Here is a 24,743-nt window from a genome sequence, read left to right as displayed (position 1 = left end):
CTGTGAAATAGTGATGATGATGATAATGATTATTTATACAGCATCAACAGGGTGCTTGGAACTTTAAAGGGAAGGCCTGGGCCCTGAAGAGTTCATAATGTAGTTGAAATGGGATAATAACACTTATCTACCACACAAGAGAGTTGTGGGGATTAAATTACAGTAGCTAATGTTTATAAAGTGCTTCCAAGATGAAGGGCCAAATTCAGATCTGTTGTAAGTGGATGTAATTCTATTATGGACTTGTACCCTTTAGAGCAGATCTGAAGCTGTAACCAAAAGCACTCTACAAAATATGGTTAAGTATACATTATAAATTACAGCTAGAAATACTTGCTTCATAAAACAAATACACATGAAATATATTCATATTTTATCACATTAGAGATAAAATATGCAACTAAATACTAGACAAAATGAAGACTTTTTTTACTAAAATTAGTTTAATTGTCAGTTTTTCTTATAATTTATTAAATTTCTTGTGGGGAAGAGATGAACTTAGGCTTTCTGAGAAATGGATACCACCATGTTTGAGTGTTTCGCAAACAACTATCCAAATGAGAGGATACTTTTAAGGGCAAGAAGATTTGTTTCCTCTATTTCAGAAATTAAAGGGACACATATTTACAGGACCATCCACTAATTTTCACTTCCTAACCAGACAGGCAGCTCCTGATTTTCAGAGATTCAAAGAATGCACAGCTTCTTCTGACTCCATTTCAATTCAGGCGCACTAAGCACTTCCAAAAGTCAGCTCAAAGCAGGGTGGACAGAATTAGTAGGCACTTTATTATATGAGGAGCTGAAAGCCTGGAAAGGAGCAGAATCCCTCGGATTTGTCTTTCTGCAAATACTTTAATTCACTAGCTATTTCCCACTGGAAGATATTTAACCGAGCTTGGTTCCCGATTAGCAGTGATTCTTCCTCTTCTTTTTTTTTTTTAATTCGCACAAAGAATCTCATTCATAAGTAATATATTCTGTCTCACACTTGTCTCACATGGTTACGGAGTTGCTTTAATTCAGCAAAACCTGCTTTAGACATTGTTTTACATGAAGTTAACAGAAATTAGGCAAGAAGGAAGGTTGAATCATTCAACTCACATCACTGGCAATTTCTCTGGAGGCCCTGGCAGTCTGGAACGGGAGTGCTTCCGTTGTCAGCTTGTAGCCTTGAGCACGTAGATTATGCCAAGATTCCCTGTACTTTGCCTAAAGTAGGAAAGGCACATGTAGATTGCTGTTTCACTTTTAAATGCACAAAGGAACACACAAAGGAACCCTCTTTCATTTGTTATTCTGCGTTACAGTCTCATTCTTCATAATCAAAGAATTTTTGTAAATTATCTTTGGGAAACCGTACTAACTCAGACAAAACATGTCTCATTCTTTATGTAGATTTAATTTACTCACAACTGTATACATGCTAATGGAGATAAATATCATTATGATCAAATCAGGGAAAGCATAAATAGAATAGATCTAAAGAGTCCTCTACTTATCCGTCTTCCTTGCCACTGCACAATTCATCCTCCATCCCAAAAAAGTATAAGAACTACAGAACAAATTCTTACATCACTGAGGTTGGCTGCATTTATTCTTGCCCGTGTAAACTCAGGCAGACCCAGTGTTGGTGTATAGCGATGCTGACTGTCCTCTCCCGCCGCTTTATACAAGCGCTAGGAAAGAGATCAAAAAAGACAATTGCAATTAATTTTCTCTATTGTTTCAATAACAAAGCAGTAGTTCTTAAGTTGTTTATGATCATGACAGCTATAGTCAGCCAGCACAAAAACCAGCTAAGAATATACTATTGCAATTGCAATTGCATGCTTCTCTTTTTTTTTTTCTGGGCATAAAAAAATTTTACATTAATTTTTATACATATATTATGATACCAACCCACTACACTCTTAGCCTTGCATTGATATGTTCCCAGCAGGCCAAAAGCGGACTTAAGAACATTAAGGGCACCATGAATGTTTGTTAAATAGAAGGGCAGGCATTTCTGGTAAACTGGATGTATTTTCTAGCTTGGATTTTTCCTCATGTTATTACAGATGATTTTGATAATTTGCCTATGGGTTTTGTCTTGTTTTTCAAAAATTAAAAAAATGATTCTTTTTGTAGGAGCCCTGTAAAGTGGACTACACTATGCAAATGAGCTCCCTTAAGAACACCCCGCAGAACTGATCTTTTGAGGCTTTGTTTCATGTAAAAAAACCCTGATGATAGGACTCTATTGTATGGGTACTATTTAAGCTCTTTGAAAGAAATTGAATTGAAAATGGTATTAAATGTTTGAAAATAATAAAAAGTGATCTAAGTGTGAAAAAGCATAAATCAGTGATGCTTGCTTTCTTTTTGATGCATTTTGCTTTCAGAACAGGGTTTTCTCTTTCCCACTCCTCCATCCCTAGCTCTCTGCATTTTGAAAAGCATATTTTCTGATTCACGTTAGGAGAGCCTACCTCATTAGCAATCATATTGCTGAATTTTGCATGAAGGAGGCCAGGAGAGTCTGTCACCGACGTGTACTTGAAGGAATGTGGCTGCTGACGATATTTACTCTGAGTTCACACACAAAGAAAAATGAACAGAATAAATAGTCTTGTCAGATAAGGGACTTTTTCCAATACCAATGGTCTAGTATTGCTTCTCGTGCTTAAAACTCTACTTTGCAAAGGGTATGTGTCTATTAACTGTTAGACTAATTTACCTTTTGCTACTCTGAATTTGATGCATTCAAGTCTCACAGGGGAAATGAAAAGTAAATAAGGAATAAGGTGTTAAAAAAAAGAAGTGAGAAAAGTGCTTCTATGCTGAATACAGTGATGAGGTTATTTCACTCCTTCGTGTCATTAACCCTGGCTAGTGGAATTACAGTAAAGTCAATCCAATCCAGAAAGAAGGTCTGCACAAGCCCACTGAACTCTCACTTTGTGAGAAAAATGAGGTTCCACCTGGCCTGTGGTCCTATGTCAGAATTGTGAACAAAATGACTGCAAGATCACTGCAAGCAGGGATCCATTCAGTAGAACACAACTAGGAAGAGCACTCTTATTTTTCTTAATTTCACATCTATGTGAATACGGGCAATAGATCCAAGATTCAAAACTAGGAGAGACTGTAAGAAGAGAACATGACAGAGGAAATAAAAATCCAGTTACAGAGAGGGGAAAATAATAGCACACAAAAGCAGCAAGTGAAAACCAGATTAAGACTGTAAAGCAGGAGCAAAGCTGAGGACAGAGTAATGTATTGGGCACTCTGCAGGTCAGTCTAATTTTGGAGAAACAGTACAAGCTATTTATTAGAGATAGGCACAACCTTATTTTTAGTTTAAAAAGACCATTCTAAATCTAAAATAAATAACATAAAATAACAACCTCCTGGGTCTGAAACACAGGAGAAAAGATTGGTGAAAAAGGCAAAGCCTGCAAAACCTGGAACTCCATCAGGTTCACCCATCTGCAGTTAGGACACGAATGGAATGATCAAACAGAAGGGGAGGAAGCCTAGCATTATCCAGTGAGTCACTTTGCCGGCCCAGTTTAATAGAAAGACATCTGGCAAACTCTTGTTTGTAGTGGAGAAATCAAACCCCTCTTTTGTTACCTCGCTGATGAGTGCAGAAGCTTTCTTCTTTCCTTCAATCTCTAGGGCCCCTGGAGTAATACATCCAACTCCTCGCATAAAGTTCATGTCAGACCGGTATAAATTCTAAGGAAAACCAAGCAGAAGTAATTACAAGTTTGCATTTGAGATGCCCTATATTTATTCATCCCAAAGTACACAATAACGGTATTCAAATAAATACATTAAAATTAGTATCTAGCACAGAGAGTTCATACACATTACCCTACATTCTTGTGTTTATGTATGTATCCATGTGCATACAGCACTGACAGATCTACAGTACAGATGCAAAATTCTGAGGAGTACTAAGTCTCATGAACACCGAATGATACTTGGGCTCCTAACTTCCATTTGTAACCTTGAAAAAACTTTTCCTAGTTACATGAATTTTCTTCATATATAATACATAAATCACAGCTATGTATTATTTATTTATAAATATATAAAAAAGAAGATCAATTTAGAAAAGTGTATGAAAATATTTTTAAATAAAAGCTGGTAACTTTTTAATAAGTGGAATTGCAGACAAAATAGCCTTGCTTTTAAACAGTTCTGAATGGTCATAATATAAGTAGGGGACACTAAGGAAAAATAGCACTAAGCCACTGTACAGACTTTGTTAAAATATTTTCCAGACCACCAAATCCAGCAGTGCCTCATTGTAAATATTACTTTTCCAAAAGTTACAAAGAAGTTACTGGTAGATACATGAAGACAAATATTATTTCATTTGATGATAAGAGTGAGGAGGAGGAGAAGGATCACCTTATTTTGTGCTTCAAAAGAGCTACAAAGACCAAACGACTAGTAAAGCACAGATTTCCCTATTTGATGGATATGTGGAAACTGTTACTGCTTACTGAGGGAAGAACTAGCTTTAGTTAATGAGGCGTTTTTGGTTCAGCCAACCACTTATAATGGAAATGGAACAGAAGCAGCTCCTCTTCCACCCATGTCTATCCAGTGCTAATCTCTAGACTCAAAGGAATCATGGTGTTGTGTACAGGAAATATCCTTTGTGAGACAGAAGGTAAGAAAGGACAATGCTAGAGCTTGGTCCTCACCCCTTGCCAGCTATTAGCACCAGCTGGTAAGAGAGTTAAATTCTGCACTCTGAGACATGGTGCTGGCAACCAGCATTTCACTCCCAATTCAGAAGAGAGGCATGGATGAAAACCTGGCTCAGAATCTCTGATTACATGTGTTTTCACCCAAGTTAGGGCAGCACAACTGGCATCTGATGTTTACACTTGTTTGAACACAGTATGTCATCTGTTGGCTGAAAGTGTTACACTGATATACAGTAGCATTTTGGGACCAGACTTGTTTCTAAGATACAGGTCCTCCTGAGGTCTCCAGAGGCAACGTAATCTGTTAAAAGCCCTTTGCTCGGGCCTGTGCCTACAGACACAGTCTAACCTTGAATTTGTAAGGCATTATCCAGTTAATTTTATTCAAGATTACGTAGGGAGCTAAACTCATCCTTCTCAGAATGTCCATGGTTATGTCTTGGGCCAGAATTTAGAAGTCTCTTACAAATCAGATATTTAACAATAGGCATCTTCCTTGTGGAAGTACACATGAATTTTACCCAGATGCAAAGCAACTCAAATACCAGTTGGTAAGCAGTTTGTATGGTTAGCAAGACCTTAAAAAGAGTATTTCACCAACACTGCAATCATCCTCAGTTGCAAATACTTCTCTGCCCAATCATCAAAGACTACTACACTTTATCTCTCGGTATGGTGTGATCACACATGTTGTACAACTGCCCAGTAAGATAAATGTCTCATTTCTGAATGTAATCGAGGGGGAATAGCCATTGTTTATCCCTCAGCTGCTGCTCAAATACATACCGTCAGCTGTCATGAATTGGAACAGAACTATCTTGCATCGGACCCAACAGGGGAATATCTCTGGGATGTTTTGCAATTACCTCACTCTGTAGTTTGTATGCATTCTTGGCACACCGCAATCTCACATCATCAGTCAAAGCAGTGTACTGGTGTAGCAGCTGTCTGTATTCTTGTTCACTGACCAAAGACTGGGCTTTCCTGGCATGTACCAAGTTTATCATATCCAGTGGCAGGTGGAAGTGAGTCTTTGTATCCTCAAAACCTTGCTTATATTTCACCTATCAAATTAAAAACAGATCACACAGATATCGCAACATGGTAATAAGAATTCAGGTTTTGATCAGAAAAGACATTCTCCATATTTCTTCTAATTCCCAGTATAAATTATTCTTTTTAAAAGTAAGCTCCCTAACTTATTTAACTATACTGTGAATGATCAATACTTAGAATATGTGGCAGCCTATTCTTCATCAAAGTAGCAGCCATCTACATTATATTCAATTAAGCTAGGATATTATTTATACTTTTCATTTTTGTTAAAACTGGATACGTTGAATCTATAAAATTACCAAACTGATAAATGAATTCTTAATTCTAGACAGCACAGCAGAAAGGTGAATCTACTGCCTGAGGACAAAATGCAAACAGTTATATTTATATCAGAACTTGTACAAATCCTCACTCAAAATATTTGTTGGTCTCTATTGATTTGGCCAGTTTCATTACATAGTTTTAAATGTTATTTTTAGTGTTGGATTTTTTTTCCCTTCTTGTCTCTGTCCAGGAAAAGAAAGCCATAGAAATCTTCAAAGAATTTTTTTCACATGACATTTCCCTATCAGATTATGCAAATTTGAGATGTTCAGGCTGTTCATCCAGATAATGAACATTCAGAGTTATTCATGATCATCAAACTGACTTAGAGTAACCTGACAGATGGATGAATTCTTCAGACACTTATTGTTACCTGTATGTCTAAGCATACCATCACACAAGATCCTAGTACAAGCCCAGCATTCACTGCAATTCATGAACACTCTCCCATCTATATCCACAATCAGGCTCGCTATGGACAGTTTTGGTAAGAAGATAAATAGTTCTTAGATTATGTATGTGCTTAAAGTCAGACAAATATTTCACTGCTTTCTGGATCAAAATGCACTGAACAGTTACAATTCTTATAGACAATGAACAAATGATGTGATTCTTAGCATACCCCAAGACCAAGTTGGAACCATTCTCCAACCAAAAAAGTCCAACTTGAAATTCCATAAACTCATTCATCCTTTAGTCTTTCAGGAAAACAGTAAATTGAAAATAATCACTGAATAACTTTGTATCTCTACCAAATTTAATTTACTTCCGTACAAAGACCACTACTAATTCTCAATTAGACCTGCCTCTGAGTGATACTTTTACAGAGTGAAATATTCTATGCTAGGCAACAGTGGTATGCAGCAGGGGATTGTGCAAGAATGCACAGTCTTCCTTTATTGTCAAATTAATGTTATTGTAAATAATGTAAAAGAATGGTAAGAATATCATGATGATATCAAAATATCTGGAAAGTGGGAAAGCAAGCCCTAAGTTTTAAATAATAAGCTATTCCACAGCTAATCCACAGCTAAGTGGATCTTCCATGAGGAACTACTCAATGTTAGGAAACCAATTCCAAAATTCCCACATCTTCTTTCGTGCACTTACATCACTCTGTAGCGATGCTGCATGGACTGAATGAGCAATATGAATATCACCATCCAGGCCATGTGAGCCAACCATCTGTCCTTTCATTTTCTGAAATGCCTCCTTATACTTGTGCTAAAAAGGAAACGAGAACAGAAATGTGAATAGAAGTGAAATAAGTATTAGTCAGATTGTTAAAACCTGAATAAAAGGGCTTTCATATTACAGAAAGTGAGCTATGGACAATAAATTCTGGCTATACTCAATATGATAATAAATCTAAATGAACCTTTGGTGGATGCTAGGAAGACCTCACCTGTGCAAACATTTTAATATTTTATCCTATTTAGAGAAAAACATAAAAAAACCACACCAATGAACTCTTACAAATACCTTGGGTTAGTTATCTGCTATTACCAGGTGGTGTAAGACAAGAACTTGGTGCAGGTGCTCAGAACCAACCTCTAAGGAGCCTCTCTCCATCAGCTCCCTAGCAAAGTCAGAACAACTAGTCTCCTATACTTGAAATTAATCTCTACAACCTTTAAAGGACACCCAAGACAAACCCTGAAGGGTAGAACTTCCTTAATAAGCTCTCTCTTCCAAAGCTTGCCTAGCTAACAGTGGCTAACAGCTCCTGAACAATCCCTATGATTGCCCAGTCACTACAGCATCTAAGTTGGTCAGCTTTGCTAATGCGTTTGCTTTCGCAAACCTTCCTTTACTTAGTTACTAATAACACTTCATTGCATCTGCACCTCCAAAAGCACAACTAACTAGACAGAGGCCAGATGTCTCCCAGATGCAAAGTTGGCTGGACATGCTGTTTCCATCAAGAGTCACTCAGCAGAGCACAAACAGTCTGGAGTGACTGACATATCCTACTGGACAACATCAGCAGTAAGTTCACGTACATCACTTATGATTTGACCCGAAGCCTTTGCTGCCTGGAAGGGAATGGCATCTAGTTTCAGTTGATAGGCACCGTCTTTCATCTTTCCCCAGGACTCCTTATAGCGAATCTAGGAAATGTGGAACAGGAATAAACCAGAGTTGCTATTCAGAGGGTTGACATTGCAGCATTATTGCTACCCTAGCAACGTTACCACGTTAGTTTCATTCTATTCTAACACAAAGGGCCAATACAAATGAAACTATCAATACATAACAGGAATAATCACATGACAAATGTCCATTATAAAAATGTGTTTGTTTGTTCATTCTTAATCTTTCTAACTTAGGAGAAGGTTGATAAGAAGTTTGATTTCTCATATTACTTCAGAAACATTTAGACCATAGAATGATAATATACTGGGGAAAGGAAAGAAATTTAATATGATTTCCTGTGTAGGACAAACAGCAAAGCACTATCAACTTTTTAACTTTCCTTTAAAATATTAAAGGTCAGATTTATACCTCACTGATATTCATAGCATTTAATTTGGCCTGAAGGATTTCGGGAAGATCTGTCGTTGGTGTATACTGATGCTTTACACTCTCTCCATGCTCCTTGTACAGCCTCTGCAAATAGAGATGAATTTCAGCAGCAAGTACACACTACACATTTAATCACTAGTTCAGACAGAAACATTAACAAATAGGTGTATGGAAAGCAAAGACTACAGAAAAATGACAGCAGCGTTAATAAATACAGGCAATTGTATCAGTCAAAAAGTATTCAAAAAGCTTTGGGAGTCTGATATACCTATCAGCTAGAGTATGCTAGAGAGGAACTCCTTGAAGTTTTGAGTGTATAAATCAATGTATATGAAAATTCAGGTATTTGAATATTCATTTGATAAGACTTCCAACATATATGAATAGGGAGAGGGAGAATAAACAGCATTTATTAAGGATATGCAGCCATGAGTGGCCTGCCAACACTTTGAAATTCTACAGAAATCTGGGGAGATGAAGTTCCGCAAACACATCTTTCCAAAGTTGTTCATTTTTAGCAGATAAATATGATGGCAGTTATCTGTGCAATTACTCCAAATTTATTTCCAGAGCTAGATGCAAGGGGGTACTCAACAGTCAATGGCAAGAGATTAAAAAAACCTCAGAAGGTGACTGATCCCATCACAAAACAGGTGTCTATGTGGGCTGCTCATATCAGTCCTTGGAGAAAGAATATAGGGTTGGCCCAGGACTAGCTAGCTTTTGCATGTCTGCAGACAGATAAGAGGAGTTCTATGCAGTTAACTGGAACTTCCCCTACAACGGCTATGCAGAGTTCGCCTCTTTCACATTATTTTTCTCTCCTAGTTTAGTTTCTTCTTACATTGACACCATAATTTTCAGATGAGTATGGATAGCCACCATTTTTTTTTGGCCTTAGATATGACCCATGTCTTGACCACCCGACTTGCCTTTCCCAGGCTATTATTTCTGCGTGAGGGTTTGAGACCCTCTAGATTAGAATGAAGCTCTCCATTTCACCCTGCTGCCACTTTCTTTAGAAAGTAGACCCACTTGCTTTGCATCTCCATAAGAGGAAAATTAATGACAACTCCATGTGTGAAGAAGTAGAGCAGCAGACTGATTTTGACTGTGGCTCAGTGGAACAAAATGACTTATATTTATCCTGCCTGAGATGTAAGCCTTTTGGATCTTATTAATTAAACCAAAGGCATAGACACTATAAGTATTACAATAGCATGTGTTTTACACAAAGTCTTTCATCTTCTTCTTCACTTTAAAAATATCTGTTTTCACAATAAAACATCCTCTCATGTTTGAAACTTGTCTTTTTTGAGTGACTTTTGCTTATTATTCACTTCTGTATTATCCCAGTTAAGTCTACAATATTTTTAAATCGCTCTTCTATTAAAAATAAACATGTTTAAACACCAAACAGCCTCAATTCTTCCCTTTAAGGTTTCCCCTCCTGGATTTCTCTCTCAGCAGGATGACAGCTTGAAATAATTTATTTTTTCTTCCTTGTCATGCTGCCTTACATTTGGTTTCCAAAGAATATGCAGAAACTGAAATTTGAAAGATCTGTTTGAAAAGTGGAAAGAACCCCAAATGTGTTCTTCCTCAATGAATCTCAAAAGGCCAAAAGTCTCTAAAGGTCAAAGGCCAGTCTTACGCCTAAATTTTACTTCCGAAAAAAAATTGGACAGAAAGCCCTTTTCACATGAAACTCCCATTCACTTCAGTGGGATCTCTATGACTTCTCATTCCAAGTTAGAAACATGCTCTTTGTGAGATGCACCACACTGGAACACAGAAGTTTCATGGTTCCCAAGGATAATCTCAGAGAAAGAAAGAGAGAGAAAGCCAGTGCTTCAATCAGGTCGTTCAAAGAGGATACCACTCTTATAATCATAATGTATATACATTATAACTTACATCCACAGCCTGGTTATAACTAATTCTAGCCTGGATCATCTCAGGAGTGTCTTTAATACTGGTAAACTTCAAAGCATATGGATGCTGACGGTACTTCTTCTGTTGAGCAGAAAAAGATCAAAGCTGTGAATTTTGTGCTGCTCTTTCATGCTATTTGAAAGAGAAAAATCATAGGTTGCTGGAGATTAGAGTGAATTTGTGAACATAATTATTATTCCTCTTTCCTCATCTTTATGTCCTAGGCACTTTCAGATTAATATTTGTTTCAATTTAACAATAACCTTTTGCCGATTAATATTAAAGTATTTCTCCCTAAATATAAGGAAAACATTTCAAAATCAGATTCTGCCTACCTAAATACTCCAGAACTCAGGATTTAAAAATCTTTTTCAGATTACTTCAAATACAGTATGACTGATTATATTTTTTATTCACAGTTTCTTTAAGCGAGAAATGATATACAATTGTAGTGTGTTAATAATGGCAACCGTTTAACTTCTTGTTTCAGGGTTTACGTTTCCTCTTAACACCTATAGTAAACCTGCGCAGCCATTAACAGTGTGCCTAATTATTATGGTATATCTTCTAGATAATTATATTAATTCTGCTTGCTTGAAAGGACCCATAGAAGCTTCTGAGAGATCTTGTTCTATATACATAATTAAGATGAAGGCTGTTTGAGGGCAAATTGACACTTTTTCCATACGGCCAGGTCACTAAAAGCTTCCCTTCCTGTATGAGCTGTCCTATACCCATCAATACACTTATCTCTTCTCCAAGTAGTGCATACTAAATTCTCCCAATGAACTCCCAAATCAATAAGCATGCTCATGGCTCTTCTGGAAATTGTTTATATCTCAGTGTTTGAGTCTAAAGGCACGTCATTCTCCTTTAAATTGAGCTGTGATCCACAGAAGTTTACTTGAGGCAACATCTTGATTCTTTGGGGGCTCAAAACACTGATGTAAAACACATATTAACTCTTTTAAGGTATTACAAGCTTATGAGCAATATTTTGGTTTCAGACAGAAATCCCTTAAAAATGAGCAATCTTACTAAGTTTAACTGGGGACAAAAGTGGTTTACACTTTGTCCTGATCAGCTGTAGAGAAAAATAAGAGTTGACCAGAACATCTCTACATAAAATTCCTAGAAATTATATTCTGGCAATTGCTTTTTAGCAGCATTACAAGGACTAGTCACTATGTGTATGTAAGAAGGGAGGAGGCTCATAGCCACCTAAAATTATTTAGTAGTCACAAAAAGGTTGAGATGAACAACCTAGCAGGTCAAATTTCTACTTGGCAGTTCTCACTACTATAACATCAAAATGGTATAACTGTACAGATTCACAGTTACTATTCCAGCTGGCATTGCTGTACTGGCTTTTATGAAGCTATCATCTTGCTTTACACTAGCTGAGGATCTAGTTTATTGTGTCTAAAAAAATCCTCCTTCTTCACTGTAGATGATTACATGGGAAAAAAATAGCGTTAGCAATCAGGCAGATGTGAAAGGATGACCATATTTTTCTGAGACGTTACACCAGTGGTTATGCTGTTATTCTCATTGAATGAATGGACAGATGACTCCTGCACCACCAGTGGTTATCTAAAAAATCACAGGATTCAGTCTCCTACTGCAGCAGATTTGGCCAATAGGACTCCCTCTGAAATAACAGAAACAGAATACTATGAACCTTTTAACCATTTCCACCACAACCTCCTCTGAAGGCCTCACAGGACTGGCACAAAGGATTCTAGAGTTCACCTTTTCCTGTAAGTGATATTGGTTATAGGGAGAAATAACGATGAAAACTACTTGGGCCGATAGATTGCCACAGGCAAAGATATCTATGTGAATTTCAATAGCTAATGTGACTGTATATGAAAAAGGAGCAAGAAGGAACATGTATCTGTTACAAAGGAAGGTTCTGGGTCCAATGACTGCATCTTTTCATCATCTCTCCTGTTTTGCTTCATTAAAAAGGTAGGCTAGTGGGTAGCAATTGAGCACTGTTTGATTGCCATTATTATTCATAATATCATTTGTCACCTACTTTGTTTTTGCAAAGGCTATATGGACTCCTACTGGTGTGTGTTTGGTATCTGGTTTCCCTCTAATTACCAGTCCTATCCCTGGTTTTGAGGGCTTTCATGTGGTATGCCTTTTTCTTTCCCCTTTGAGTGGAAATTATTTTAATTTTATACAGACATTTTGCACACATTATGCAGCAAATTCTGTTACATGCTGTCATGAAATCTCACCTCACTAATGAGTTCTCCTGCCTTCTTAGCCTGCTCCACATTTAATGACCCAGTGGCTATCCATCCGACTCCTTTCATCCAGTTCAAATCTGCTCTGTATCGGTTCTGACAAAGAAAAAAAAAGTCCTATTGTTGGTGTTCACACACTTAAAATGCCATTAAAGGATTCAGACATCTCAGGAACAACAACCAAGTCAAATTAGTGCCTGCTCTTGTTTTATTCACTATTGCAGAGTTGCAAGGAAAGCAAAAAAATCACAGAGTGCAATGGAAGTATCAGGACTCACCAGCACTTGTGCAATATGCTTTGCAAGGTAATTTTTAGAAGAGGTCTACACCTTACTGTCATTTGTAATTTTTACTCTAAGGTAGGAAAAACTTGTTTCATTGTACATGGTGCACTGTTTAAAAGATCATTAATGATTTGCAATGATGAGAAAATGATACTTAGCATTTCCCAACCCCTATCTTTTTGTTATACTGGAGGGAAAGCATTTTGGTTTGTTTTTTCCATGTGTCTTTAAGGAGGAAGAGTATAGGAGTACTTCTCACTTTCCTCACAAAATCTCTCCTACCAACAGTCTACTGAATTCCAAAAGCTTATACAAGCACTACAGCTGGGTTTCTCAAAGAAGCCAGAAGGGTTTCGCCACCTACACCTCAACAAGACCTGTACACATATCTATCTTAGTCTCCTTGAAGAGTTCTGACTTAAACCTCAGAATGGAAAGTCTGACTTATTGTAACCATTTACAGCACCAGACAGTTCATCTGATGGCTACAGCTGAACATGTGGTCTCCATATCGAATTTTATCACCAATTTTACCACCATAAATTATGTAACCTCCCTGCACACTAGGTAAAAAAAATAAATGTACATCATATATGAATCCTAGTGTTTTATTCATTTGAAGTAGGCTTTGAAGAAGCCATGCTCATAAACAGGATTATAATTCTCCTCAAAAACACTGCACACCTTAAATATATCTGTTGAGCAAATAAGTGGTTAATATTTACTGTTTTCATACTAACCGTTTAATAGTTGAAAAATTAGGTGTATAAATATGTCATGTCATTTAAAGCATAAGCATCTGAAGAAACTCAGCCCTAAGCATCTGAAGGGGTTGAATGAAAGGGTGTTGAAATACATTAAGTTCCCTGGACTTACATCACTTTGCAATCCGTAGGCCCACTTGGCCCATGCCACTTTCATGTCAGTAGGCAGGGCTGTGTAGTGATGTAGAGCTGTCTTGTATCCTCTATCTGTGGCCAGATTCTGAGCCTTTTTGGCATGGACAAGGTTAACCATATCCATGGAGACCTGGAACTGATTCTTTGTGTCCTCAAATGCCTTCTTGTACTCCAGATCACTCTGCAACTTTGACATTTGAAGGGAATGAGCCATTTGCAAATCTTCCTCCACAGCTTTTACTCCAATCATCTTGCCCTTCATCTTCTCATAACCTTCCTTATATTTAACCTGTGAAGAAAAGAACAGACCATGAGTAAATGACCTAAGCTGCCTAACTGACAGCTCTGCTAGTAGTAAAGCAATGCTCTATCAGTGTTTGTGACATGCTTGGTCCTTGATACAAGCAAGTAAGAAGTCCATTTGAAAAAGAGAACTGGAATGCCTTAGAAATCAGTAAGTGTTTATAAAGAATAAACCTTTTCTCAATAATAATGCGTTCACAAAAAGTTGTAAGAAATCTTTTCTTTTTGGTTCTCTCTAGAAAAACAACATTCTTTAAGCACTGAGGTCAGAAGGTTCTTTCAGGAATTTTCTGGCCAGGCACAGGTGTATTAAGTTACGATGTTTCACAGGAGACTTCCACTTCATTTTGAGTTCTAAAATTCACCCTCGGGTCAAAATGAGAATAGGAAAACACAGTCAGCATGTGGGGAAAAACTCTGAATTGCTCAGAGCAAACCTTCTGACTAATTACAGAATGCCAATCACCCAGACAACTCCTCCATTGTTCCTTCGCATGAATCGAGTGAGGGTGGCTCAGGGCCCTGAGACATATGTGACACATCCCCAACACCCTGGTAAGAACCTGGACTGTCAGCTGTCCCAAGAATAAAGAAGACTGATGGAGTCCATACTCACATCACTTGCCAGATCCCTCTTTGCCGCAGCTGTCAAGAATGACAAAGCATCCAGACGAAGTACAAATCCTTTTTCCTTCTGCTTCTCCCAGCTACTCCTGTACAGTTTCTAAAAAGATGACAATAACACAGTCTCTTTATTACTATCAATATATTCTATTTGTTTTATAGTCACAGTGAAAGCTCTCAAGTAACATCAGACCAGCAACCACATGTTTAAGGATCAGACCCTGGTGTCTTCACCTACATAGTGTAACTGTGGATACTGTAACCCCATGATCTCACTGGTTCCAGTGAAACTGTCAATGTGCCACTCATCTGGAAGAATGTGGAAAATACACAGCTTCAAATACTAAAAGTGACTAGCCTTCAGAACAGCAGATGTAACTAGTATTTCATTAAGAGCAAGTAATTAAATTTAGATATAAAGTTTTCACATCTAAAACATTTGGACCTTCTCAGAGAAAGAACCTAACTTTTACCCACAGAACAAATATTTCAACAGGAGCTGTAACTATTCACAGGAGTGAGGGAATCCAAACCTCTGTCTCACACAGTACCTCACTGATATTGGCAGCATTTTCTTTGGCCAGTAAGAAGACAGGATCATCTTTGCTGATGGTGTACTGATGAAGAAACTGCTCTTTTCCTGACCGGTAGGCAACCTGTCCACAGAACGCAAAGCACAGTTATCAAGCAGTAGTCCATGTTTAATGTTGAAGAAATACTGATTAAAACACCCCAAATGTTCAAGGGTTTGATAGGGTTAATTTATTTGGTGAGTTAGTCTTTAGCATCATGACTTTTTTTGCCAAATCTGAATTTAAAAGCTGACCCACAGAGTCAGGTCAACCAAATTACTCATGGTTAAATTTCAGGAAAGCAGTGAAACAACATACATATCAGGATACTTTAATTCTCTTTCCTAAAGTCAGCTACTTAACTGGCTATAAAGCTGACATTAATTCATACTTAGTACAAAATGTACGCAGGAATGTATTTCATCCGATATTAAACTGCAGCTACTTTTTAGGTGGAATGAAAGTCTTTAATAGGACACGGAAATAGTGAATTTTAGGCATGAAATTAAGAAAACTAAGCAACTGAATCTGCAGAGAAAATTTGTGACCTAAATGTAATTGCTGACATAATAGTCCAGTGAGGACTAACATTCCAACTTTAAATGAAAATATCAAGGACCTTTTATGATCCAAGTAGCAAACATCTCCATTTGATATCCCAGGGCAACGTCAACAGAGAAATGAACTGCTCTGTTTCAGAAGCCCATAAAGCTGTTGGAGGAGCTGTTGAAAAGCTGTGAAAAGATGTCCCATTTCACAAAGTGTTACATTTCTTACATCTCACAGAAAAAGAAAAAAAAAATCCCTACTATAAAGCTCTAAATCCATGGTTACTATTCTGACTTCAACACACAGGCAGAAAGGCAGCATTGTCCAGTACACAGGACGTAAGTAACAGGAGTCAGGAGACTAGCGTTCTCCTCTGATTCAATCTGGTGTCATTTTTGAGACACAGAACACGAATCCAAGTAAGTGCCAGGTTTTTATTGACACAGAGGAGCAAAAAAAGGAAACATGGTAGCTGCCTGAAAAAGACCAATCAAGAAGCAATAATGCTTCATTCAGATAACAACTGAGAAGCTGACAGCATCTTCAGTTCAAGGCACAACGTATTAAAAGTAATTCATAAAAAAAAGCTTGGCAAGTCACTACAGTTCCAAAATTAGTTGGTCAGCAATTTTAACAACAGGTTCCCCTTCTTCAGGAAACTTAAAAGTTAGTTGGTGTCAGCTAAATCCTGCCAAGGAGTTCTGAAATACCATCTGCCAGGGTTGCTCAGCCCTAAGGAAGAATAGGGAGCATTCTGAAGGCACCCAGTTTGGGAAAATACACCTGTTTTATCATTTTGTTAAAAGTACCTTAACAGCAACAGCTGAAAAATGTGTGGTCTCACAAGACTAACATAGCTTTAAATAGTCTGACAAGGCCCTCAGTGGAGAGAAACACAGAACCTGGGGTGGATGTATATCGGTCTCTGTGCTAGTGTCTACCTTGCTTTGAAGCACTGTCTGAGGATCAGCTGGGAATACTGTGCTTTCCCTCCAGCTTGCTTCCTCACTTTTACTACCTCATGGATAACCAATTTTCGTGCAGATGACATTAATGTCTCAGGAATACTCAGGTATCCTCTCGTGAATGCATTTCAGCCATAGTTGAATCCAGCCTGCACCACCCACAAGTTTGTTGCCAAGACTGTCTTGCAGAGGCATCTCCCCCCCGCCCCCGCAGCCCCTCTCTGGCCTTTGACATGAGAAGCCTCACTTGCCTATTTCCATTTCCATTGGGGTTTGCTTTTATGTTGTTGTTCTATTTCAGAGAATTCAATGAGAGAATCCATCAAATAAACAAATAAAACCCCTTAGAAATTAATCTCAAGAAATTTCATATATTGAAACATTTCATGATTGGGTCCTCTTCCACCACTATCACGCCCTCCCACTCAGGAATGGGAATACATATCTCAGGAATGACCACACTATGAGTAAACTACTTGCAAAGAGACAAATTCAGACAAGGACTCACATCACTTTGCAGTTCCTGGCTTTTCTTGGCATGTTTGATCTGAGAACTGTCAGCCACACTGGTGAACTTCAGAGCATCAGCCTTCTGTCTGTACTTTTTCTACATCAAATTAAAGCAGGTGACACAAAAGTTGCTACAATATTTACCTTCTCCAAAAACGTAGTGCTTTCAAAAAGTACATAACTGAAAGAGCCAGAAGTCCCGTGTAAATTCCCAAGACAATTTTAGCACAGCTATCAGCAAAATAAGCTTCCAAATACTACCCAGTGCTAGTATCTTCTGCTGGGAGGACCCCAGTGGTGAGAAGGGTAGTGCAAGAGCATATCAAATACATTGCTGCTGACACGGCAAGCAGAGATACTCTTTGGTGCCAAATGTACTACTGACCTATCTTACAAGATCCAGGTTGCACACCAACTGATAAGTGTCCTTCACAAACTGGGTATCACTTAAGTCGGGGCCCAAGAATGCTCATGAGCTACACAGTCAATATTACTATCTCATTTTCTTACATGCGACTTCTCAAGAACATGCATGTGTTGTTCAAATCACTGAATATGTGTTACTGAGACATTTTTAAATTATTAAGATATTTCTAAATTATCAATTAAATTAGAATGGGCAATTTCAGTGTCCTGAAAGCAACTTTAATTCAAAATCTTCCCCACCATCTCCCAGTTCTTTTCAAAGCAGAGCTCAGCATAGACACTGCAGTCAAGCCTACGTGGGAGCAACAGCTATGGGAGCCCTCTGCAAGGCTCAGGTCTTGGATGTGGAAAGAAACATTGTGCTCCATTCATTCTCTGGTACCAGTACTTACAAAAAATCTACTTGAATGGACAAATTTGCATAGAGACTAACATTTCTAGTTTAGTAAATAAGACTTCCCTTACTTTTATTCCATCTTACTTTTTACTTTACATCTGAAACACACCAAAGTGAATGGGAAACTTCCATTGACTTTATCAGGCTTTGGATCAGGCCTGTTTTGAATCAATGATGTTACTGCCTGAGTCTTTTGCATCACTCACTGGAGAGCAAGCTAAGCATCTCTTTCTATCTTTGAGACAGCACAAGGAAACGCAGCACCCTATTTCAAGATGACAGTATGATAGAGGAGACCAGGCAAACACTTCTTATATACTTTAGTCTAATTCTTATTTTAACAGTTCAACCATGAAGTGGGGCACTCCACCTAGAAAAGGTGTAAATGCATTTTCTCATTATCTGGCATTTCAGGAGAGAAATCCTTCTGTATGAACTGATGGGTGAACAGATCAGTTTACACCGTGTCTCTGCTAGGGGAACACAAAACAGAAGTTAAAAAAGCACGCAGCACTTCAAAGAGGTGCTCATTGCTTTATTTTAGGAACCTGGAAGGGAGGGAAGCAGATTAAAAACAGCATGTTTTGTCACATTGCATGGAACACAATGTAGTGACATTCTGCAAAGAAATGACAAAATGCCAGGCTCTGTATGGCAATAGAGATCTCTAAAATAATATCCACCAGTCTCCAGTTTAAACAACTGTCAGCCATCTCTTGGCCTTACACAGAACTGGAATGAAAAGGCAGATCATTATGGATTAAATATTTGTGGAAGTGATTCTTACTACAGCACACCACAGCAGCAGATGTCAGTCTATCCCTAGCAAGACACCGGATCTGAAAGTAGCTGCTCTTCTTTTGTTTCTAAGATGTATTTTTCCCCTTGCAGGAGCAGTGAGAGGATGTCAGAGACCCAAGGTATCAGAGAGTGTGATCTCCAGTAACTAACTGGCTTCTGTTCCTTCCTCCAGCACTAAGTGGGATTTTATCCTTCTTGTCAAACTTCCCCTAATTTATTCTTCTATCTGTCCTCTAGTTTTCTTAGCACTAGTGAGGCAACTCAACCATAGCTAAGCAGCTGAGGAAGTGTACTTCCATAAGGTTAATGGCAGTGTGAAACCATGAGTTAATCAAGCGAAAGCAATGAAAAGCAGCACAAGCTGAATCTGACAGTAAAGTCACAGCCCTTATTTGCCGAAGAGCCAGGAAATTTCCAAACATGACTAACAAATATCTAATTTTTCAACACTGTTCCTTAAAACTCTATGTACTTCACATAGGATGTACCATAGGAAATTCTAATTCCTTTCAATGCCGCTCTGCAAAATGGGCAGGTGAATGAATTGTGGAAGCACAATTAAGGGGACTTCTGCCTCACAAACTTGACAAAATAATCATATAACAGGAAAACATACTTTTAATCTCTAACCCAGGATCTCCTAAACTGTAGAATAATTAAAAGATGTCCATCAGTTCTTCCATTTCTCAGATTTACCATATTAGGAATTCCTTACCTATTCCACATAATGTAGTGGAATAAGTGTGCATAAACCTTTGAATAAACAACAGACAGAAGCCTGAGCACTTTGCTTACCTCACTGACTAAATCTCCTGCCTTTTTGGCTTGTTGTATATTCAGACTTCCTTCTGTGATACACCCAGCTCCTTTCATCCACATCAGATCTGCCCTGTATCGAAGCTGTAGAAGAAAATGGCATTTATTGGCACAGGGAACACAGATACACTGCTTGCATGTGAACACGTGCACCCTTTCCAGTTTCAAAGACATTGCAAAGACATTTTAAAAAGTCATAGTGCGAATCAAACAGCATCCATATGAAATGAGAATTAATGTCAAATGGAAAAAGTCTATAAACACTCATACTGCTTCTAACAGTTAAGCTGAGTATATATCATCTTACATCACTCTGGAGACCATAGGCCTTCTTTGCCCATTTGGTCTTCATATCTTCTGGAACCACTGTGTATTCATGGAGTCTCTTTCTATAATCTAAGTCACTAGCAAGTGCCTGGGCCTTCTTAGCATGTCTCAGGTTTATCATATCCATAGGCAGATGGAAATGGGTCTTACTCTCCTCAAAATCTTTTTTGTAGGCAATCTAGAAATAGAAGGAATGAAAATAAGTTGTCTGTATCAGTGTATTGCAAAGCCAAAGCGATCTTAAATCTCCACTCTTGCTTGGGTCCCTATGCAGATTAGGCAAAAAACACATGTAGAAATCAGGTCCTATGAGGGATCCACAAAACAGATGGCAAGATGAACTTTGCAGACTGTAGAGACATCTTCTCTATTACAGTATATCTCACTTTTAAACATACTTTTATCCACTTGAAAGTTTTACGTAGAAGTGTTTATATTGGGGTTTTAATAGGATGTTATTTTCCTGTCCCAAAATAAGCACAGCATCAACCCAAAATTCCCTATGAGAACAAAAATACTGTGCAATCATCGCAGGTTAACAGCTGGAGAAAGGAAACCAATTTTTGTTAAACGCTTCCAAGAATTTCTTATAGTGAAAGCAGTAGCAGTGGTAGATCACATATTCTTGCCGAAAGATTCCTAATTATGAAAAACACCTTTTGAGTAAGAGAAATAAATGATTTACCTCACTACTCATCTTGGCCACCTGCAGAGAGTGCAAAAGTCTTGAATCTTTGGTTCCAATTGCTTTTCCTTTCGTTTTTTCATATTCTTCTTTATACTTAATCTGGGAAAAAAAATAGTTTAAGTCAAAGAAAATTTCCAATTACCCAAGAGATAGGCAATATGTTTTTCAGTAGCGATTTGTATGGTCAAGATTTACAAGGGCTTAGTCTGATTCTCACTTTGTCACTTCAGATTTCCCAGATTTTCTCAGAAATTCCCAAAGGTGCAAGGTTGGTCTAATTTATGTTGTCTATAACCTCATTCTTTAAGGCTCACTCCTCTGAGGTGGATATGCTTATAAACTTAAAGTATTCTGATTAGCTAAATGATCTGGTTCTTAAAGCAAAAGATAAGAAATCAATCGTGTGAAAACCAACCAAGGAATTCAAGATTTGATTTTCTTAATGAGGTGGCATTTCGGAATCACCATCATTGCTGAACACTTTCCAGCTGCAGGAAAAGTTTCTTCCTTTTCTGCCTCTCCACAGGTTAAGAATCATGTGATAAGTTGTTTAAAAAGAGTTTGTTTGGAAATTTTTTTATATACATGTGTTTATGTTAAAGAAGCAGACTAAAAAAATATGCATTCCCGTTGCAGTGGATGATGACAGTATTTTTGAGGCTATAAACAATTCAAAACACTGAATTTTACTATGGGAGGATTGAGCCATTCTTATTTTGCAAATTTTGCTTCCTTCTGTACACTTGTATTTAAGAAAATAATTTTCAGAGAGTGAAATTTCATAGCAGAGTCTGAGAAAGTTTCCAACGGTCCATCAGCCATTGAGAAAGACGGACAGCCAAATGCAGGACTTAAAAACCTAGATGAAGTGAGCTAAGCTTTATTTCCCTGTGCTGTGGCAACATTATATAAAGAATAATTCCTAGGTAATTAAATATAACATACATCACTGGCAAGATCCCTTGAAGCTTTGGCAGCAAGTAAAGGCAGAGAATCAAGTTTCATTTCAAAGCCACGGCCCTTACTCTTCTCCCAGCCTTCTTTGTACTTAATCTGAGAAAGCAAAGAGAGCAACACGTCACTAACACATAAACACACAAGATCTTCAAAGGAACATGGAAATGACTAAGAGCAAAACAGAAGTATAAATATGCTCAGTCCACAAACTGGAACCTTCTTAAGTCACAGTTCATTATCATTTGGGGCTACTTAATTGGCCAGGATTGAGTCAAGAATTTTATTCTTGGAGTTTACAGGCACTTTAAATCCCAGAACATGCACCAGTAGATTTCAATTTTAAACAGGCATGGGGGAGGGAAGGTTTTGCAAAAGTGCCTGTAGTTATGTCTACATACACAAATAGTGCAGATCAATAGGAGCTGATCTATAGGGCAGAACAGCTGGTGCTCAGAATCAGACATTACACTACTCACTTCAGCATTTTTCTTCCCCCCCCACCAAACTAGAGCTTGTCAGGTCCCATGCACCAAATGCCTATTTGTAGCTGCAGTTCTTTATGTGAGCTGCTGGAGAGCATCTTTCGGTTTGGCTTCATTCAAAAGGAATCCAGCTCAGGTACTCTGAGACCACCCCACAATGCGAAGCAAAGCTCAGTGAAGCAACCCTTATGATGAGGAGATTTACTTCAAAAGCACACTCATAAGCCACACTATATCACCAACGTAGATGAAATGCATGAGAATCACATGCTTAACTTCTGAAAGTTAATGGAAGTTAAATTACTAGTTGTTTAAACTCTTTTTCAAGGTTCCACTGGAAATTCCATTAGAGCAGGATCAAGTATGCATTCATGCATACTATGCATGCAGCTAATGAAGTATCCAGGAAGGCCTGATTTCTGGATTTGGCTTTTCATATGGTTATATTTTACTAATATCTAACAATGAGCATGCATCCCAGCACATTATAACCACAAAGAATGTTGCTCTACAACACTTCACCAATGCAACTCAAATAAAACTTAGGGGAAGAACACAAGGTATGGATATGCCAGGAAAAACTTGCAGTAATGCCAACTCAAAATCATGAAAAATTATGAAACTGGCTCAAAAATAACAGTCACACCAATAATAAGTCTGGAGTTTTTTTCTGGTTTTGCATTTATTTGTCCTGTTGGGCTTTTTTCCCTCCAAAACTATCTACAACAAGGGAGGCCTGAAAAATACTTTAAAAATTAAATAGAAGTTAAACTTTTCCCACAAGTGCCTGACTTTAACACCCAGGTCTCTAAGTAAATCACTACATACTGTCATGATTTATGAATGGTAGCAACAGTGGGCTTGATCCAAGTTCACTGAAGTCACTGTGTTTCTTTCCATGGACTTCAGTAGGCTTTGAGTTATTAGAAATGTGAAAATGTTGGTACTCCATACAAATACCATCTCAGAATCAGTTAATTTTGTGAAGTGAACACTGATTTACTAAACAAATTCAAATCATCTGAAAAGGTCTTGGAAAAAAAAGTCTAGCGGTTTCACTATACTTGAGATTGTACCCCTATGTATTCTGGTTACCATACCTCATGCAGTTTAGTAAAGACTGATGATAAACACTAAATGCTTCCAGAAACAGTGTCATCATCTTTACATTCATTTCTGTCTATTAACGGCATCATGAATATCAATATTTCCACACCACTTGGCTTACCTCACTGTATAATTCAGCATTGGCTTTTGCCTTGACTAACTGAGGTACGTCCTGAGGTAGAGTGTAATTTGTTTTTGTCTTCTCATACTGGGCTCGGTAGTTCAACTGCCATACATTGAAAAAGTCAACAATAAGCTCAGTTATTTTTAACTCACTAAAAATATGACCGTTACACTGATTGACTGCCATTGAATTTCAGGCTATTAATGCCATATGTTATAGATACACTTATAGGTATGTCTGACATAAATACAAGGGCAATAAGGCAATTATAACTTTTACTTAGATACTAGGAAGTAGAATAATTATTCTATAAATAAAACAGTTACTGATTATCTATAAGTATAGATTATATTATTAAAAAACATGCATTAATAAATACACAGGAGATAAATCCCTAACAAAGCACACTAATACAAATTGTAAAAATGGAGGAAAATATTAAATCTACTAGTATGCTTGCCACATTTTTGGAAGTGATTTCATTCAATTTGTATTCTTGTTTTGGTTGTAAATCTGCTGATGAACTATCAAGAATAAAAACACTTAAGTGCTACAAATGCTATGAAATAAAATTATCTCATAATTCTAATAAACAATGGTGGCCAATGATGACAGAACTCACATCACTGAGCTGCTGCGCATTTATTTTGGCTTGAGCAATTTGTGGAGTGCTGGCAACAGAGCTGTACTTCAGCTTGTCTATGCTTTGCCTGTAGTTTACCTAATTTAAGATAAAATTAAAAAAAAAAAGATTTAATAAAGGAAGAAATGTTCATGCTGGAAAATGAGAGATTGATTAGGCAAAGTTTTATTAGCTAATGCTCTGGATAAATCATTACTTAAACCATAATAAATTGAGGTGAGGAAAAACGCCAGGATCTCTTGGATGAGATCTGAGTTAATGCTCTGAAAATTTCCTAGTCTGAGATCATAGTTTTTATTCCACTTTGAAAATGAACCCCTCCCCCTCAAAAGCATAAATTCTTAAAAAGATGCAGTTTCAGCTGGTCCCCCAAAGCATTCCTATAAAACTGATATACTTAACCATCACTTAGACTATTATTATCTTTATAAAGGAACATTGTAACTGTCTATTAAGAGATC

General features: G+C 37.6%; 1 protein-coding gene across 2 annotated transcripts in view; it reads right to left on the bottom strand.

The window, feature by feature from the left end:
* NRAP (nebulin related anchoring protein) overlaps nucleotides 1-24,743 on the bottom strand; it is a gene marked incomplete at its 5' end in the record, with an annotated part of 53,241 nt that overhangs the window by 8,618 nt on the left and 19,880 nt on the right. For both annotated transcript variants that reach the window (XM_082308433.1, XM_082308432.1), the window contains 20 exons: nucleotides 1,105-1,212; nucleotides 1,575-1,679; nucleotides 2,472-2,570; nucleotides 3,619-3,723; nucleotides 5,576-5,773; nucleotides 7,200-7,313; nucleotides 8,093-8,200; nucleotides 8,595-8,699; nucleotides 10,533-10,631; nucleotides 12,800-12,904; nucleotides 13,969-14,280; nucleotides 14,911-15,018; nucleotides 15,470-15,574; nucleotides 17,513-17,611; nucleotides 19,934-20,038; nucleotides 20,262-20,459; nucleotides 20,967-21,068; nucleotides 21,915-22,022; nucleotides 23,637-23,741; nucleotides 24,262-24,360. In XM_082308433.1, the coding sequence (XP_082164559.1) occupies nucleotides 1,105-1,212; nucleotides 1,575-1,679; nucleotides 2,472-2,570; nucleotides 3,619-3,723; nucleotides 5,576-5,773; nucleotides 7,200-7,313; nucleotides 8,093-8,200; nucleotides 8,595-8,699; nucleotides 10,533-10,631; nucleotides 12,800-12,904; nucleotides 13,969-14,280; nucleotides 14,911-15,018; nucleotides 15,470-15,574; nucleotides 17,513-17,611; nucleotides 19,934-20,038; nucleotides 20,262-20,459; nucleotides 20,967-21,068; nucleotides 21,915-22,022; nucleotides 23,637-23,741; nucleotides 24,262-24,360 (2,487 nt within the window). The remainder of the gene's footprint in view (nucleotides 1-1,104; nucleotides 1,213-1,574; nucleotides 1,680-2,471; nucleotides 2,571-3,618; nucleotides 3,724-5,575; nucleotides 5,774-7,199; nucleotides 7,314-8,092; nucleotides 8,201-8,594; nucleotides 8,700-10,532; nucleotides 10,632-12,799; nucleotides 12,905-13,968; nucleotides 14,281-14,910; nucleotides 15,019-15,469; nucleotides 15,575-17,512; nucleotides 17,612-19,933; nucleotides 20,039-20,261; nucleotides 20,460-20,966; nucleotides 21,069-21,914; nucleotides 22,023-23,636; nucleotides 23,742-24,261; nucleotides 24,361-24,743) is intronic.

This window comes from Platalea leucorodia (genome assembly GCF_965183815.1).
Source record: "Platalea leucorodia genome assembly, chromosome: 4".
NCBI classification, from domain to species: Eukaryota; Metazoa; Chordata; class Aves; order Pelecaniformes; family Threskiornithidae; genus Platalea; species Platalea leucorodia.
The sequence above is the reverse complement of the archived record's forward strand: the minus strand, read 5'-3'. Positions and strand labels throughout refer to the sequence as shown.